Source organism: Drosophila persimilis, unplaced genomic scaffold, assembly GCF_003286085.1.
Source record: "Drosophila persimilis strain 14011-0111.01,24,50 unplaced genomic scaffold, DperRS2 tig00000191-arrow-pilon, whole genome shotgun sequence".
Taxonomy (NCBI): Eukaryota; Metazoa; Arthropoda; class Insecta; order Diptera; family Drosophilidae; genus Drosophila; species Drosophila persimilis.
Genome location: NW_020825298.1, coordinates 5819671 through 5835674, shown reverse-complemented (window position 1 = coordinate 5835674; position 16004 = coordinate 5819671). Strand labels below are relative to the sequence as shown.

General features: G+C 41.0%; 3 protein-coding genes and 1 long non-coding RNA gene across 6 annotated transcripts; 2 read left to right on the top strand and 2 right to left on the bottom strand.

Annotated features, from left to right (window-relative positions):
• Nucleotides 1-582: 582 nt before the first annotated feature.
• LOC6588817 (cytochrome c oxidase subunit 6C-1) lies at nucleotides 583-989 on the top strand. Its single transcript, XM_002015142.2, has 2 exons — nucleotides 583-772; nucleotides 831-989. The coding sequence occupies exons 1-2, from the start codon at nucleotides 594-596 to the stop codon at nucleotides 892-894; spliced, it is 243 nt and encodes an 80-aa protein (XP_002015178.1). The 5' UTR covers nucleotides 583-593; the 3' UTR covers nucleotides 895-989.
• Nucleotides 990-1035: 46 nt separating this feature from the next.
• LOC6588818 (acylphosphatase-2) lies at nucleotides 1036-1998 on the bottom strand. The gene is made up of 3 exons (XM_002015143.2): nucleotides 1692-1998; nucleotides 1330-1456; nucleotides 1036-1266 (listed from the first exon to the last, which is right to left on the bottom strand). Exons 1-3 carry the CDS (start codon nucleotides 1756-1758, stop codon nucleotides 1152-1154), a joined length of 309 nt encoding a protein of 102 aa, XP_002015179.1. The 5' UTR covers nucleotides 1759-1998; the 3' UTR covers nucleotides 1036-1151.
• Nucleotides 1999-3612: 1614 nt separating this feature from the next.
• LOC6589178 lies at nucleotides 3613-11156 on the bottom strand. 3 transcript variants are annotated; one of them, XM_002015144.2, is made up of 7 exons: nucleotides 10791-11156; nucleotides 10462-10674; nucleotides 5990-6800; nucleotides 5399-5836; nucleotides 4549-4701; nucleotides 4299-4482; nucleotides 3613-4235 (listed from the first exon to the last, which is right to left on the bottom strand). In XM_002015144.2, exons 3-7 carry the CDS (start codon nucleotides 6275-6277, stop codon nucleotides 3904-3906), a joined length of 1395 nt encoding a protein of 464 aa, XP_002015180.2. In that variant the 5' UTR covers nucleotides 6278-6800; nucleotides 10462-10674; nucleotides 10791-11156; the 3' UTR covers nucleotides 3613-3903. The 3 variants fall into 3 exon arrangements, with proteins under 3 accessions (XP_002015180.2, XP_026844513.1, XP_026844514.1); XM_026988712.1 differs by having other exon boundaries at nucleotides 11015-11156; XM_026988713.1 differs by having other exon boundaries at nucleotides 11073-11152.
• Nucleotides 11157-14726: 3570 nt separating this feature from the next.
• LOC113565728 lies at nucleotides 14727-15585 on the top strand. The gene is made up of 3 exons (XR_003408747.1): nucleotides 14727-15061; nucleotides 15137-15350; nucleotides 15420-15585. It is a non-coding gene; the product is annotated as an uncharacterized LOC113565728 (long non-coding RNA).
• The last annotated feature ends 419 nt before the right edge of the window (nucleotides 15586-16004 follow it).

Sequence of the window (16004 nt, the reverse complement as noted above, 5' to 3'; positions counted from 1 at the left end):
AATCTGGCAATAGTGTAGAAAATTGATTCATTAATTGGATAAAATTATGTTTTCAGAGCTGAGGGTCTTATTTAGCTAGTTATATGAAATCGAATACCAAAATCGAGGAATATGACTTCGATCATGAACGCATCCCGATTAACCCATTGTAGACCATTGTAAGGTATGCACACATGAATATCATGAAACTTAAAGAGTTTTACCTAAAAGTTACCGTAGTTTTCTTTTGAAGTGAAACAAATCTACTACAAAATTGTATTTACAGTATTATTTTCCGCTGTTTAATTAAAGTTTTTCATCTGTTTATATTTAGGGGGCCTACGTGGGTTAAGTTCATTACGGTTCCGTATATATTTTATCGATATCTCCAGTCGAAATTTTTCTGCAAATGTGAGTGTTTTTCTTTTTAGATTTCAATAACTATTTAAAAAGAGTCTAAAAAGACCTTTAATTTGATTTAAATTCTCATTTAATAGCAAGCTATTGGTGGGCATAATGCTGCTAGTGCTACAGCACTGCGCTAAATGGCACTGCGAAAATTACGTAACTGACGTCCAATACAAATACTTTTTCTCCTTACAGCCAGTCGAAAGATGACCAACGCTCCAGCAACCTCCGCCGCCAGCGCCGCCGGCCCAGTCCTGCGTGGCCTCCACAACGCCACGATCAAGCGTAATCTGGCCGTGTCCCTTGGTCTGACCGCCATCATAACCGTCGCCTACAAGGTGCTGATCAACGATCCCAAGAAGGCCGCCTACGCCGAGTTCTACCAGTGAGTACCAAGATAGTATATCTGCTCTGTGACGTCCGACAATTCATTTCAATTGCAGAAAGTACGACGCCAAGAAATCCTTCGAGCGCATGAAGGCCGCCGGCCGTTTCCAGTCCTGCTAAGCGACCCTACGCCCCTAGGTGTACGCATATAGTATAAGTCGACGATGTGTTACGTTACGCTTCTGTATTGAAAACTAAATAGATTTCAACTCGTATGTGCACCGCGCTGTTTTACTGCCCAAAGACAAAGCTGATTCCGAGTCGGGACTTAAGCGTTTTTATTATTTACTCGTATTTACAAACTTATCGAAATAGTGTACAGAACAAACAGAAAAATTGCTCACCACACCATCATCATGGCGTGGACTGTAACACATCTAAAACCTAATGGCAAAATCCTTGTAATCCAGTCGGTTGAGGTTGCTCTGATTCCGCAGGTCGCAGCGTTGGATCTCGCAGCCCGGCGAACCCTCGGTAGACAGCCATGTGATCCTATAATGGAGTTCAGCAATGGAATTACTTGAAAATCACTATCAAAGTGCATGTGCTACATACATCTTGTCCACCTCATCCTTGGGGCCCTGCATTTTGCCGACAATCGTACCCTGCTTGCTGTTTTTCACCCATCCAGTGATGCCTGCCTTGGTGCAGCGGTCGCGTGTATCTTTCGTTAGGTTCAGACCTGGCGATAATACAGATTCCCCAATTATTCTATATATTCTAGTGAAAGTGCCGTGGGGCGTGAAACAAAGCCAAGGACAGCCGCAGAGGCAGGCAGCCCCCAAGTAACCAGCCAGCTACTTTGGGTCTATTTTTAGCTGGTGGATATGGTACGAGTACCACCGCTTCCCACTGACCACTGCCACTGCGCCTGCAGCCTTGAGCTTTGCCCTTGCTCCGATCCTGCCTGGCCACACCTTGTACATGTCCATACACCTCAAAGTCCAGTGTCACCAGCTGGCGTATGTCCGGAATAATGCCCATTTCCACGGAAAACCGTTGAAACTTTACCAATTGCTGCGCACTTTTGGGTTATGTAAATCTAAAACTCTTTTTTTGGATGGGTTCCGACTTTCCGTTTTCTTTAACTACACAAAATCAATTTCAAACTATTGGAAAGATGCAGGCATTTAATATTTGATTGTCAATAAAATTGTCAGAATTTTATATAGTCCGTAGTACTCGTGCTATAATATTTTATCCGCCGCGATTGCATGCGATGTTGATTTTCAGCAAACCGTCGCAAATTTCAAACTAAAATGCCAAGTTGCTGCAATTTGGCGCTCTGCTAGCATATCAATTGCTTTCTATTTTGCGTTTTCGATTTGTATTTGCGTATTTATTTTAGCTGCCGATTGTCTGTTGCTTTTGTTCTTGCTATTATTTTTAAGCAAAGACAATAGACACACGGAGGAGAGATCTCTTAAGAAGGCGCCCCACAGACAGCTGGCTGTTTCGGCTGGTACCTGTGCTTCGATGCGCTACACAAAACTGCCAGTGGATGGGAGGTGTAATTACTTCAGTTTTATAGATCTATCATTATAGGGGTTCTCCAAAGTCAGAACACAAAGAAAATGCAGGTAAAAGGTCTTTTAAGATTAAGATAGTAGAATATTCTCACTCCAGGGGATCCTAGGTAAGAGCCAAATGATCATAGATCCATTTCACGTGACTCTATCTTAATCTTCCAATTACTTTTACTGTCAGTGTACAAAAGTAAAATGTCTGATTTTTTGATGAAATGAGTTAATTTTGTATATCAACAAAAGTACTGTTTGGAAACTTTATTTTTTCTCTGATTTCTTTATCAACTGAAAACCGTAAAACCGTACATTCAGACAGATCTCTCCCCAGATCGTCTTCGTAAGCATTTGGGCTGTCAGAAATCAGATGTGCCCTACACGTAGCCATTATCATACATATATATACATATAGTATACATATATATGTATCTCAGCAAAAAGCCACCATTAAGGTATTTATCCGATTTGTTGCTCAATTTATCAACGATTTCTTCGTTTATTTGCCTCAAGATGCCAAACGTTTTTGACCCAGAACAATGTATAGAATAAGGTTTGGTTCTAGAAGCCCCTTCCTTTTTTTGATTTCGCTTTCTGTATGTTTAGTGATGCCAGGAATGACAAGTTCATAGCTGGGGAAACGGTTGGGCCCTGAGACTTTTATACGACCAGACGGCATTAGTATTTATTATTTTTATTTCATTGTATTGTCGTTTGTAGAAAGGGAAATTGAAATTTTCATTGAATAACGTCACTATAGGTCTGCGTGCTATAAATTCTATCCTTGTCTATAGTTCTGTGTGTCCTTGAATATATTTCTGGTCTTGTAAGTCAATGTGGAAAAAGAGAGGTAAGAACTTTAAAAATATCTTTATAGTTCAATATTTCAACAAAACTAAACCTAAAAAGTACCATGCTATATTAAATTCTTTTATATAGAAGCAAAACCATATAAGTTGCTTGGGCATAATAGCTTTTGTGCCTCATGCAGTACTTATATCTTGGTAATTGTATAGTCTTTGATAGGTGATTGCTTAGATGACTACTAATGCCAAGTGGTCTTTGAGTTATAGAAGCTTGAGCATAACATTTATTTCATCTTCAGGAGATAACCTCCTTTGATTTATTAAGTGAAAGATCATCCCCCATTGCTTTATATATTTACAAAGATTTATTCATTTCATTTTGCGCTATATGAAAATACGAATAATGTACAGTATTTATATTCGTAATCGAATCGGAGCGTGTGTGATGGTGCTGTCGTCACTACCTTTGTGATATTTGGACGATATGTATATATATATAGTAAAGTCGAAACTGCAGTGAAAAAGGCCAGTTTCTAAGTGACTAAGTGACTGCCCAAAGACATTATTGGTTAACTTTTTTACAGGTGTAGGTAGTTGGTTAGGATAAGGATTATGAGTAGGATAACATCTAAGATTAGGCCTAAGTCTAGGGCTTAAGGCTACACATCTGACTCTTAAGTAAGCTCGTTAAACGTGAATTATGCGCGATTTAAGATTAGGCTTAGGCATTTTAAGTGTACAACTAGTTTAACAGCTAGACATAGAAACGATTTTAACGGTAACAAACAAGTCCGTATCCGGATCTAAACGATCTGAACGGTGGCATGTGGCTTCTCGATGAGGCTGCTCTGCGCCTCCTTATCCTTCTCCGCACTCCTGCCGAGCGTCGCGTGCTCCGGTTTCAGGTAATAGTGCGGCGGCGGAGGAGATGCTGATGGTGATGATTGCGCCTTTTTGCGGCGCTCTCGGAGGAAGTGTAGACGCACATAGTTAATAGGAATGTCGACACTCTCGGCGCCAGTTCCGTCGGCATCAATGAAAACCCCACGCACCAGGATGGAGTTGGAGCATTTGAGTGCGGCCAGCAGCAGGAACGGTATGATGTGTGTTAGCCAGAAGCTCATCAGTCGATTGTCTACGGATGACACGATCAGATTAAGCAAAGGTATGTAGTTTTACATTGGAAAAATCCCTTTACCTGGATATAGATACACATCGAGTAGATTCCAGATACCGCGCCATGCATTCACCGCCCCAAAGAATGTCATCAGATAGTAAATGTCGCATATGATCAGCTTCAGGATGCCGCTTATCCGACGACACACGTACCGCATCAGGGGATGGATGAGAAACGTCACAAAGACGGTCAGATATCCAATTAGCTGCACAGAGGAAAAAAACACTTAGACAGATGCAAAATGATTTGGCTAAGAAGTGTTTTGCCATACCAGCGATCCCCACGCCGACTTGGCCTTGTCCTTGGGAAATAGCGTCAAGTCGAAGATGCCCCAGACACCGCGCCATGCTATGACCACCAGACTGCCAATGACAAAAACCGAGAAGAGTGTGTCCAGCACATACAGGCCAGGCTGATGGAAACCCTTCAGGAGAAGAAACGAGAAAAGGGAAACACAATTTAAGGATCAAATCACAAATCCATACTTTCCGGGAGACACATGGTATGTTTATGTTAATGATGTGGCGTTTTTAACAGAGTATCTATAGAGTACTTTGAGTAGTATCTATATCGACTCGTCTATTGATACTGAGTACTTAGAACAAGTTACGTAAAACACGGGCAATTCATTTCATAAGCATTAATAGCCTTTTAGTTGCCTTTTTAATTTAATGAACTAATTTATTCAGACTATAAAAAATTTAATTAACGATCGTAAGTACGATCGTAACACCTTTACATAAGTAAGAAGCATATTAAACTGCATTTTTATGATATTTCGTAATTTGTTTTATATCCCCAAAGTGTTTATTATAAAATTTTCTAGTAGTAACCATCTTGGACTCCATAGAGTATATAAATTCTTGATCAGCATGTACATACAGCCGAGTCGATATAGCGAGGTCCGATTGTAAAAAGCTTTGCAACTATAAGTTGGCTGCTGTGATACAATCAATGCTGGTTGCTATGAAACGACCAGCGGTGGCTGCCGTGTAACTATCAAACCTGTGGAACTGTTGAAACAGGCTTCTGCGTTGTCAGCTCTTTATAAGAGCATCCGGATGGGATAACTGGGAGTTTGTGTGTGGATGGAATTTTAAGTATCTTCAGGATTCACTTACGGGTATTTTGAACATGGTGTCCACCTCGAAATAGTCGGTTTTGTGGTCCATCGTTACCGTGTAGGGGGCGGCGCCCAGGTTGCGGAGGGTGCGCGTGGCGACCAGGAAGATGAGGGCTATTGCCGTCACCACGGAGACGATGATGAGGGAGTCGACGCTGGTCAGCCAGTCGCAGAGCATCCAGGCGCCGCGCCACATGTTGACACAGACAATCCCGAAGACGGCGGTGTAGAGGCGCGAGACAGCGTAGTAGGTGAGGCGTCGCTTGTCCGGGTGTATGTGCTCCTTGAAGAAGTTCTGGGTGATGGTGAACACGAAGTGCCCCACACCGCCGATGAGAAAGGAGGAGAGCGCGGAGAGAGGCAGGCTGCTCGGGAAAAGGAAAACTCCCATCAGCTCCCAGGTGCCGCGCCAGTAGGCAATAACGCAGGGCGCCACCAAAAGTTCATAGAGATGGAAATATTTTCATATAATATTTTATAGTATTTTTCGATATCGCGATATATGTATGTGTACATTGTTTTCTGTTTCTAATTGTGATGCTGATGCTATTGGGGGTAATTAATAATAATAATAATAATTAATAGTTACCACCAGGCAGGAGAGAAGCATGTCCAGTAGCTCCAACAGGAGCTCGTGCAGGTTCCGGCGCGGCGCTTCCGGCATGTACTTCTCGCAGTGCATCGCTGTGTGGCCATGGACTTGGCCATGTGTGTGGATGGGCAGGTGGGGATGCTGGTGCTGCTGCTGCTGCTGATGGTGCTGTAGGAGCTGCTGCTCCGACGCCAGCACCGGGGATTGGCAATGAGATTTCTGTGGCTTGCTGCTGACGATGATCGGCGTCGGCCCTGCCGCTGTGCCCATGTCTGTACTCAGCATTTCTGAACCGAGCCGAATCAAGCCGATCCTCTGATCTGATATGCTCTGCTCTGATGATGGGTTGCTTTGCTTTGATTGCTTTAATTGCTGAAAATTTCCACTCCGGATATGTTTGCCGGGCCTTGCTGGTCCTGCGCTCCAGCCGTAAGCGTATCCGCAATCGCAACCACAACCTGAACGCGGCGAGTGCTCAACTGTTTTCGCAATGGTCTCGGGCTAGGCGGTCCGTGAATGAGGCCGTGGGCATTGTGTTCATTGCCAGCTCCGTCCGGCTGACAGAGAGAGAGAGAGAGAGAGCCCCGCTTCAGTGCCACAGACTGGTCCTCTCCGGGTCTGTGTTACCGTGGTTGCATCGCAGCTGCTGCTGATGATAATAATCTGGCACTGATAATTACTCGGTCTGTCTGTCTGTCTCTGGACAGTCTGTCACCTCTCCCTCTCTCCTCCGACTGTCTGCTGTTGCATAATCCAGGTCCACATTTACATCAACGTTCAAATCCGCATCCACCGGGCGATTGGCTCTCTGGAAATGGAAATGTAAAGAATTGTTAGAAGATGGGGCCGCGCTATCCTTATCAATATTTAGTTTTCCCATAAACATGGTATAGCAAAGCAAAGAAAATAGTCCTAATGGGTAGTGTACTGTAAAATAGCTTATAGAACAGATAGTTCCCATAGATGTGCGCTTATCAGATTCACATCAGCCATCCCATCCTATCAAATCTGACTGTTTCCAGTATGCACCCGACAAGTAGAAATGGCATTGTCTTGTTGTTGGTATGAGTATGTACTGTAGAGCTCGTATCACTAGATTACAAGTATACAGGGGTCCCTATTTAACTACATTGACTAAAAAGTACTTAAGGGATGACCTTATAAAAGAAAGACTCATTGTTTCTCTGTTAGAAAATGATGAGAACTTTAACTGAAGAAAAGGCAATACATACAACAAATATTATTAATCTAAAAGCATTTTACAATAATATAAGATATTTTATCCCATGGATGGTTCTACAATTATTATTTTTGTTTCATTGTTTCCCTTGGCAACCCTTCCATATCCTTCCAAATACTCCTGATCGTCCTCTGAAGGGAAATATATAAAAATCGTATTTCATCATAGTGCTAAGCTTGGAAATCCTTTATTACATCTGAATATAGTATAAAATATATATCCACCATAAGATATATAAAGTCTGTTTGTCTCGCGCTCTTTTAGATGTCAGATGTCCCACATCCCACATGCCGCATTTATGATGATCACCTGAGAGCGAAGCTCTTTTACTGATAGCTCAACGTCAACGTGACAATCTGTGCGTTGAGTGGCCCTCCAGCAGACACTTAAGTCCGACGCTCCTGACTTATCTCAAGTGACTTAATAGATCCAATTTAGGCACATCCAAGAGCTTTGATTAAAACTAAAATGCCACCGAAACAAAAAGCGAAAGTGATCCCGCACACGCCTCAGCGGAGACATTGACAGTGGCCCCACGGTCTTGAACTCCTCCTCCCCACCTATGAAGAGGTCAGGGGCAGAAGCCAAGCAGGGGGTGGTGGGAAAGGGAAGAAAAGGCACTGAAGAAAATTATGATGCAATATCTAGGTGGGGGAGGGATGGGTGGGGATGCTTTATTTTGATCTCATGTACTTGTAAGGAAATATTCAAAGAATTCCATTCCAATATACCTCAACTAAAGTGCTTTAATTATGTGATTAAACTTCTATATTTAGAATTAACCCATTAACTTTTTTCTTTTTCGTTGTGTTTGAGCTATAGAAATTATTCAGTTAAAGTGTCCGGATATGATCAGGAAATGTATTAAAAAGAGAGTATGCCAGACAAGAGCCTGACTATTAAAAAATTTCCGTTATTGAAAAAGATCATCTATTGAAGATATCTACCAAATTTTTCCAGTGACTGAAAATCGAATTAATTTGAATACTCGCAGATCTGGTTGATAATAGAGTTCAACTATCAAAAACGTTTGAGTGAGAACCTTGTTCAAGCATAAAATCAGTTTAGTTTGATTCAATTTTGTTAGTTTATCAAAAGAAGCTGAGAATTGTGTTCAAATAATGCCTAAAATTAACATTAATATATGTATAAAATATTCCACAAAATCGTTAATATTACAAAATGATTTTCATTACGTGTGAATGAAATATATTCGCCAGTGATTTATTTCATCAATTGCTCACTTGACTGTCTGTCTCTCTTCTCAATTATGCATCGACTGAATGGCTTTACCGCTAATTAAGAGCAACTCTCGCCCCCTTGGAATTAGTGCAGGATGTTTGTGATTTTCGTTTTCGTTTTTGGTTTTGTTTTTTGTCTGGACAACGCGGCGTATGTGCGATAATTAAACACACGACTTGCTGGGGGCCTCCGGCGAAGGTCTCAGCTGCTGGGGAGGCTGCTGTAGCTGCAACTGCAGTTTGGGTCAAGCGCATTCACATTTAAATCAAAGTGGTGGACCCACTGGCTAAATAGATGCCCCGCGGAGTGGCTCATTGAGGCAGCGGCCGCCCAGCAAGACTTCCTCGTTTAGGTACCGCATGTTGATGGCTGGATCCAATGGATTGCATGGATAGATGGATGACTATATATACTCGTAAATTATATCTGGCATACGCATATACAGATTAGAGGAGAGAATGAGCTTTCAGCAGCGGCTGATTTCAAGTTCAAACTCCCCAAGTGGGCCAAATGACGTTTCAATGCAATGTCAGTAAGGCCCATCCTCCAATCCCCATCCTCCAATCCCCATCCCCATTCCCATCCAAATCCTCCCTCTTTGCTGTACATTGTACTCCAATTAAGTCAGATAATTGACAAAGAACGGGTGACAATTCAAATGCCAAATTGGACGCTGAGCAACGACAACGACTCATGCTCAATTTTTCGCAAGGTTCTTGATAAGTCTCCCGACTTACGAGTTACGACTTGGCTGGCTCTTCGAAGCTAATTAGGTTTGCCAACAAATATATAGTCTCAAGCTGTATCTTGTGCATAGAAAGATAAGAGCCATCCATCCTAAACACTACAATCTCCTGAATTGCCTCGTTTTGCGGTCTAGCTGATGTATTTGGAAATGATTAAAGGTTTACGATTCCACGAGTGATTCAAAATATTTGTTGTTCGAAAGCATTTTCAGGTGTCTGCGAGGTGCCGACTGCGATAATGGAAAGAGTACATCTTTTACAGCTTGGTTTTGTTCAATATTTACTTTTGCCATTATCAGCATCTAAGTGCTATCTTTGGTGTCATTGTCAGATTGAATAACCGCTTCTATGCGATCTAATTCTTGTGTCTGCCACAAAGAAATATTAGAGAACGGGCAAACATTTGATACGAAACGAGCATCTTTTGTGGCAAACTGAAGAATATCATTCGATGAACTAAAGTATTGTTAAATATATCTCATTTCAATGTTTGAATCCTATCTGAATTCCTGTCGTTACCCAAAATGTGTTCCTGATATCTATTTGCACATCTATCGACTTGTATGTATGTATATGTATATACTTTTATAAGGTCTCATTCAGCCAGAATATATTATGGTCGTCTGCATATGGAGACGAATATTTATAGAGCTATAGATTATATCTATTAGGTTCTTATCGAACTATGAAAATTAATTGTGCCTGTTTTATAAAGATTTGATTTGAGTTAAGGGACACAGATTCAATTTATATGATACAAAACATAGAACTATTTCCCTACCATGTTTTCCTCAACTAGCAAAATATATAAAAGTATTCTCTTGATTGTTATGAGCCGCTTCTGAGGTGAATGAAAATTATCCCACTAATAGTTAGGAATTCACCCCGACTTTATTGATTGTGTTTAGATTTTCATAGAACTTCTTGCAGAAACGAATGGAAATGGGCCACGACCAAATATAATTCTGCACTAATCGTTGAAATCACTTTTAAAATGTACAAATCAATTTACTCAGATTAGATAGAACTTCCGTGGATCATTAATCGTTATCAACTATCGACTGACAATTTATTACAACATCATCTCTGAGCGGAAAATGCGTGGACAGCGATAAACACAACAAAACAAATACACACGTCTACACGCATACGCATACGCACACGCACCCGCCTCCTGTCACACTCACACTATGATACTAGAAATGTAATAAATTTATGCAAAAGCAAAAACATTGGTTTACCGTTTCAAATTAGCAGCAGTTTTTGCTTCTGCTTCTGCTTTTCTGCTGCTGCTGCCGTTGCGGCGTTGTGGGTGCGTGAGCTGAGCCGAGCCGAGCCGAGAGTGCAAAAGAGAGCAATCGAGTGCGATGAGCTTTTGGTTTTTTATATGTTTGTTTTCCCGTTTGAATATTTTTTTTTTCTTTTTGGGTGAGGGGGTTTGTTGTAACGCACGCCTAAATTAAAGGAACATACATTTATGATTCGGATCAATTCGGATCTGGTTTTTGCGCAAAAACCAAAGCGAAATCTCTCCTCAAGCGCTGGAGACTGGGAGAGAACACACACGCACCGGAAATGAGCGGCGGGACTTATCGTATTTTCGATATCGGTTACGGTTACGGTTTCGAGTTCGATTTCGTTTGACCGTTAGTTGTGGAAGTTGAGGTTCGAAGAAGTTTGAGGTTCGAATGCGCTTAAGCGACTTCTGGCGCTACTATATATACAAATGCTTATAGAAATCCGCTAGACTAAGCCACACAAAGGCACATTACAAACAGACACACAGATACACACTGTCTCAGATATACACGGGCACCGTTGCAATCTAGTTTATTTGTACGGGTATACGTACGGGTACGGGAGCACGGGCACGGTACGGTTGTTTGAACTTTTGCACGCTTCCCGTACAGCAGAGGACAGGCAGGCAGGGCAGACGCGTTCCTCTGATCGCTCGTCAGTCGCCAGTGGCCGCAGAAACTGAACTGGAAGCTGGAACCGCGTCTGATTTAGGTTTCGGACTCGGTCTCGGACTCGGTCTGAGTGGAGAGGGTGACATATTTCGCACTCATATGGCGGCCCCAATACCGCTCGAAATTGTGAGGGACGTCGAGTCAGCTTTTTGGATAAAGCCGTGTGCCACTAATCTCCCGAGATCCAACTAGTCCGAGCTTGGCGCTCAATGTAAAACGCGCTCAGTGCTGATAGCGATAGCAATCTGTGATTCTCTGAATCAGATCTTCGAGTGTCGACCGTTCTCTTGATTAGTTTTTGCTCGATCTTTTTTGAGATTTTTGTCCAGCACTTGTGAAACTTTCCGAAATTGTTTTCTATTCTTGGACAATTTTGAAATGATTTTTCCCGCGAGCTTTCCCATTCAGAGTGAAATGTGTTGCGACAGCTTTTCGTTTGGATATGGCAGCACTAGCACCCAGTGCCCTGGTAGTGGGTCAACTAGGAACTGTCTTGCAGGTGTCTCTGCATTACGTTCAATTCATAAATTCCAGTACAGACGAGACGGATCAAGGTTAGTGCAGGTTGTTATCTGTACAACAGTTTCCTGTAAAATCTACCTAATTTGCATTGGACAGCCGCGCATGGCATGTCTTTTGTTCCATTAAATATTCAGAGTGAGAATTAGATCACAATATTGGGTCTTTGTATTCGATACTGTGTCGGCGATGTGCGCATCGGAGTTAAAGCCTCAAAACTGAATCACTAAACAATGTTTTTTGTTTTGTGATTATTTTATAATTGGTTGCAGATGGGGGCAGGGGCCACAGTCGAAAGCTAGTAAAAATTTGAAATAATTCGCACTTAATAACTCATAAAAACGACTCAGTTGCATCGAGTGCAGGTCTATAAATATTCAATTAAGCCTGGGAACTGGACAGCCGACAGCCTGCCACTACACGCTTTTCTTTCCCTGGAAATCGGATCGATAATTTATGCGTGAATACTTAATTTTAGATAACAATATTTGATTGAAAATTGCGATGTGATTTGATCAATGCGATTGTGCAAATATATAAATTCAATTAGCCAGCGATCCGCTGCAGCACGCTGACAGCTGAAGATTTATATTGCAATTGATTCAAAAATTCCCGTCTCTCACGAAACTAATTAGTCTCTCGGATATAGGCTCACTGCAATTGGGATCCCTGAATAGATTTGGGGCTGGATCTGCCACATCTGCAAGAGTTCTTCAATAACAAACAGATGTGTGCCTATTTGGAGTGGCACTGAAGGTCTCTTTGTCTGATTATCGGAAACGTGGGCACAGATAAGTCGGGACGGGTAAGTTTATGAGTCGATCGGGGTTTTTTTGTTTGCCGATTGCCAAAATATTCCTAATGCTTATTTAATGTCTAACCTTGAATTTCCCTGATTGAGATTGTACCAACCAAAATAGACTCAAGAAGGTGTCTGGGTTCTTGTCTCTCGGTTTTGGTCAATCACCAAACACTGCGGTAAATTTGATGATATATTTAATGCGAGGCGTAGTTCAAGAGTTTCGATTTGTTTACTGGGAAACATCCCCCAAGCCGGGAGGCCGATATATATGGTCATATATACAAAATATCCCAAAATATAATAGAACATTTGAGATAAGCTTTACAGGATATACATCCACTCATGGCTACCTTATCTATCTAAGGAAAAACTTATAGAACTACTTTCATTGCACCATCGCAGAATATTCAATAGGGTGATGCTTGTTAGCAAGCTCCTTCTGGGGGTTACTTCTGGGGCAGGACAATTTCGCTGTTCCCTCAAGTCCTACCTTCACATTCTTCCCTTTTCGTCTGCCTTTATGTATCTTTCTTCATCTTTGTTCTTTCAAAATGATCCTGACAATGATAACGATCATATATTATCCTATAATAATCACCTTTGACATACCCAGAAATATTCATTAATTATTTCTGCTATTATTTACCAATTCTTTAACTGTCGAATTTGTAGTTGCTTTCGTTTTTCTCCTCCTCCTAAGCTAGTTCAATTTTAATAATTTTAATCCATATTTAATTGATTTACAACAAAGAAAAAAGGAGCCCCTTTAGTTCCTGTTGGCTCCAGCAATCCGGCATTTGATCATAAATCAGATCCGAACAAATAACGTAGTTTATATGTTATGGCAAACATAATTTGAAACAAACTATAATAGAAATAAACCTCAAATATAAAGGGGCATAAAGTTCTCAATAAATGATTTCAAAACGCATTCACTTAAAAAAAAATTCATTGAAAAAATGGTGGAGAGCCCAAGTAGTGCCATGAAGAAATAATCTTTTAAGAAAGTTAACCAATAGCCAAATTACAGCTTTATCTTACCAACTTTCCTGATAACGCCTATCGAAAAACCGAAATAAGTTCGGAAACTATGGGGCAGGCGAGGCAGCAGCACAATGGTTATACGAAACACCTTTAAAGCCGGTCACAATATTACTAACCTACCACAAAATAAATATACTTCAACTAGGGATCTATTTCGGATTTGGTAGCGCTTTTGGTTTTTCTGCCGCGGCCAGACAGCGCAGCGTGATATTCCAATGTCAATCGCTATACAGATTTCGGTCAGATCGGTCAAACCTAAGTATATGCAAATGAAACGCGTCCAAAGATCACCAAAAACCAACGCAAACCACCGATCACCGATTGTTTTTAGTTTTGCTGGATTATTTATTAATATTATTAATTAGCTTAAAGACGCAATAGAGTAACGATATTTACATACGACTCCACTCCTCCGATTCCGTCGCGCGTTGTTCAGAAACTGAAACTGAACGTTGCCAAATATTTATACTACTCCACTCCACAGCATAGCACAGCACAGAGAGGTAGGCGCCCAAATCGGCGGCTGGGCGCGTGCTGTTATCGCCAGTGGCTGTGCCAGTGCCCACTGCTGATAAGGCTACAGGCGAGAGGAATATGAGAGGTATAAATATGAGTTCTACTATGTATATACCACTCCGTTAAGTTGTTTGACTGGGCCACTTTGCTCCGCCACGGCGGCGATTAGAAATTAATGTAAATGATTCCCAGCCCAAACCGATTTTCATGTGTATTTTTCCGCTTTGTCCGCCCACGGTTCTCGTTTTCGGCTCGTTCTCGCTCTCGTTCTGGGCCAATTCCTATTGTCTAAAACGTGCTCCTATCGAGGAATCGCGAAAAACACAGACATAAAGGCCAATCAGGCGTCGTTGCCGGGTCATAAAAGTCTCGAGCAATGACTCGCTATCGATGCCGACGCTCCAGCGGAGCGGGTTCGCACTTCCCAGCGTTTATAGTCGCGTCACATCTTGTTTGGAATTGCAAGCGTTTTAAGTCGCCATGGATTTCAAACGCACGCAAATCAAATTTTAGGCGTTTTAAATCGCTCAAGAGTCGCTATTTGCCGAAGTTTAAGACGCGATTATACATATCTTGAATATTTATTTTAATAAAACTATTTACGAGAACTACAGCAGTCAAACGTGGTATCCAGACTATTTTGTTTAAACACCTGGTCTCGGAGACTACAATACTTAGAGGCATATTTCCCAAATAGTAGCAGCATGCTCTCCTCAAAAATCCAAATAAACATATTCCCAACAAAAAAGTAAACCTAGTAACCCATGCCCGATGAAACCCCAGTTTTCAAATTTTGATTTGTGTAAGAATACTAGAAAATATCAGTCTACCAACGGGAGCCAGCCCGACAGCATCAACACAAAAAAACAACAAAAATGTAAAAAATTTATTTTTTTTTCGTACCAGTTTTGTAAATATGTAAATAATTCTAATTAGTTTTAAGTCTAAAGTGTGAATTTAGTTTTAAGTTTAACAACAAAAAAAAACAGTGTATGTATGTCTTAATTGTATGTTTTTAAATAGTGTTCAAATTCAAAATTCAAATTCAAATGCAAATTTTTTCAGTCCTCGGAGTCGAGCAGAGCATACAGATGAAGGAACAACAATTAGGGGCAGTACAGCAGCACACACACCTCAGGAACAGTTCGCCATTATTCAGCCACAACCAACCAGCAATTCAGCCTAACCAGCCCCAACAAATCAGCGATCAACACAATGGAACATAAAACAACCAGAGAACAAACTACACATAAGAAGCATTCAAGCAGTGAAACTAATGGTAATTGTTTCACTTCAGAAAACTGCGAAAATACGTTTTCCATTTCATTTTGTGCAATCCATTTTTAAGATAACCGATGACGACTTGGAAACGACTTGGATTTGAAGTGTGGAGTAGGCCTACTGGGGATACCACGTAAAAAAAAAACGCGCCCAGATCTTTACCAAATGTTGGTGGTGTGGAAAAGAGTTCATTAAACTGTCCAAATATAAACGTATAGTACGAATAAATAAAGAATGACAATTTCATTTGCGTTGTATTAGTTATTAGTCCACATTTGACAAATATTCAAGAAACATTTCTAATACAATAATCACAAGAAATGGAGAGCCTACTTGATTTTGTTTGTTGGAAAAAGTAAAAAATCTTTATAATTTTGTTTTTTTGTTATGTGGAGACACGACTACTTGATTTAAATAAAAGTTATTTTTAAACATTGCAATTTAAAAGCATTTTTAAAAGAAAAGCATGGAAAAGCAAGCAGAAATCCATATATGTTTTCGAAAAAAGAAAAGGAAGGAATGAATAGGTTTGATTTCTCTAAGCTACTTTTCCCACACTACAATACACTAGTCTAATTTCCATTGGGTGCGTAAAAATGGCTTCAAATGTTACCAAATACCGATGGCCGTTGTCTATCGAGAATGTACGTAC

Coding starts and splice junctions, on each gene's coding strand:
- LOC6588817 (XM_002015142.2), top strand. CDS start 594: ATGACCAACGCTCCAGCAACCTCCGCCGCCAGCGCCGCCGGCCCAGTC. Junction 773..830: donor GCCTACGCCGAGTTCTACCA/GTGAGTACCAAG, acceptor TTTCAATTGCAG/AAAGTACGACGCCAAGAAAT.
- LOC6588818 (XM_002015143.2), bottom strand. CDS start 1,758: ATGGGCATTATTCCGGACATACGCCAGCTGGTGACACTGGACTTTGAG. Junction 1,457..1,691: donor GGTGTATGGACATGTACAAG/GTGTGGCCAGGC, acceptor TATTATCGCCAG/GTCTGAACCTAACGAAAGAT. Junction 1,267..1,329: donor AAGGATGAGGTGGACAAGAT/GTATGTAGCACA, acceptor ACTCCATTATAG/GATCACATGGCTGTCTACCG.
- LOC6589178 (XM_002015144.2), bottom strand. CDS start 6,277: ATGCTGAGTACAGACATGGGCACAGCGGCAGGGCCGACGCCGATCATC. Junction 5,837..5,989: donor TGCTTCTCTCCTGCCTGGTG/GTAACTATTAAT, acceptor TATGAACTTTTG/GTGGCGCCCTGCGTTATTGC. Junction 4,236..4,298: donor CGATGTGTATCTATATCCAG/GTAAAGGGATTT, acceptor TGTCATCCGTAG/ACAATCGACTGATGAGCTTC.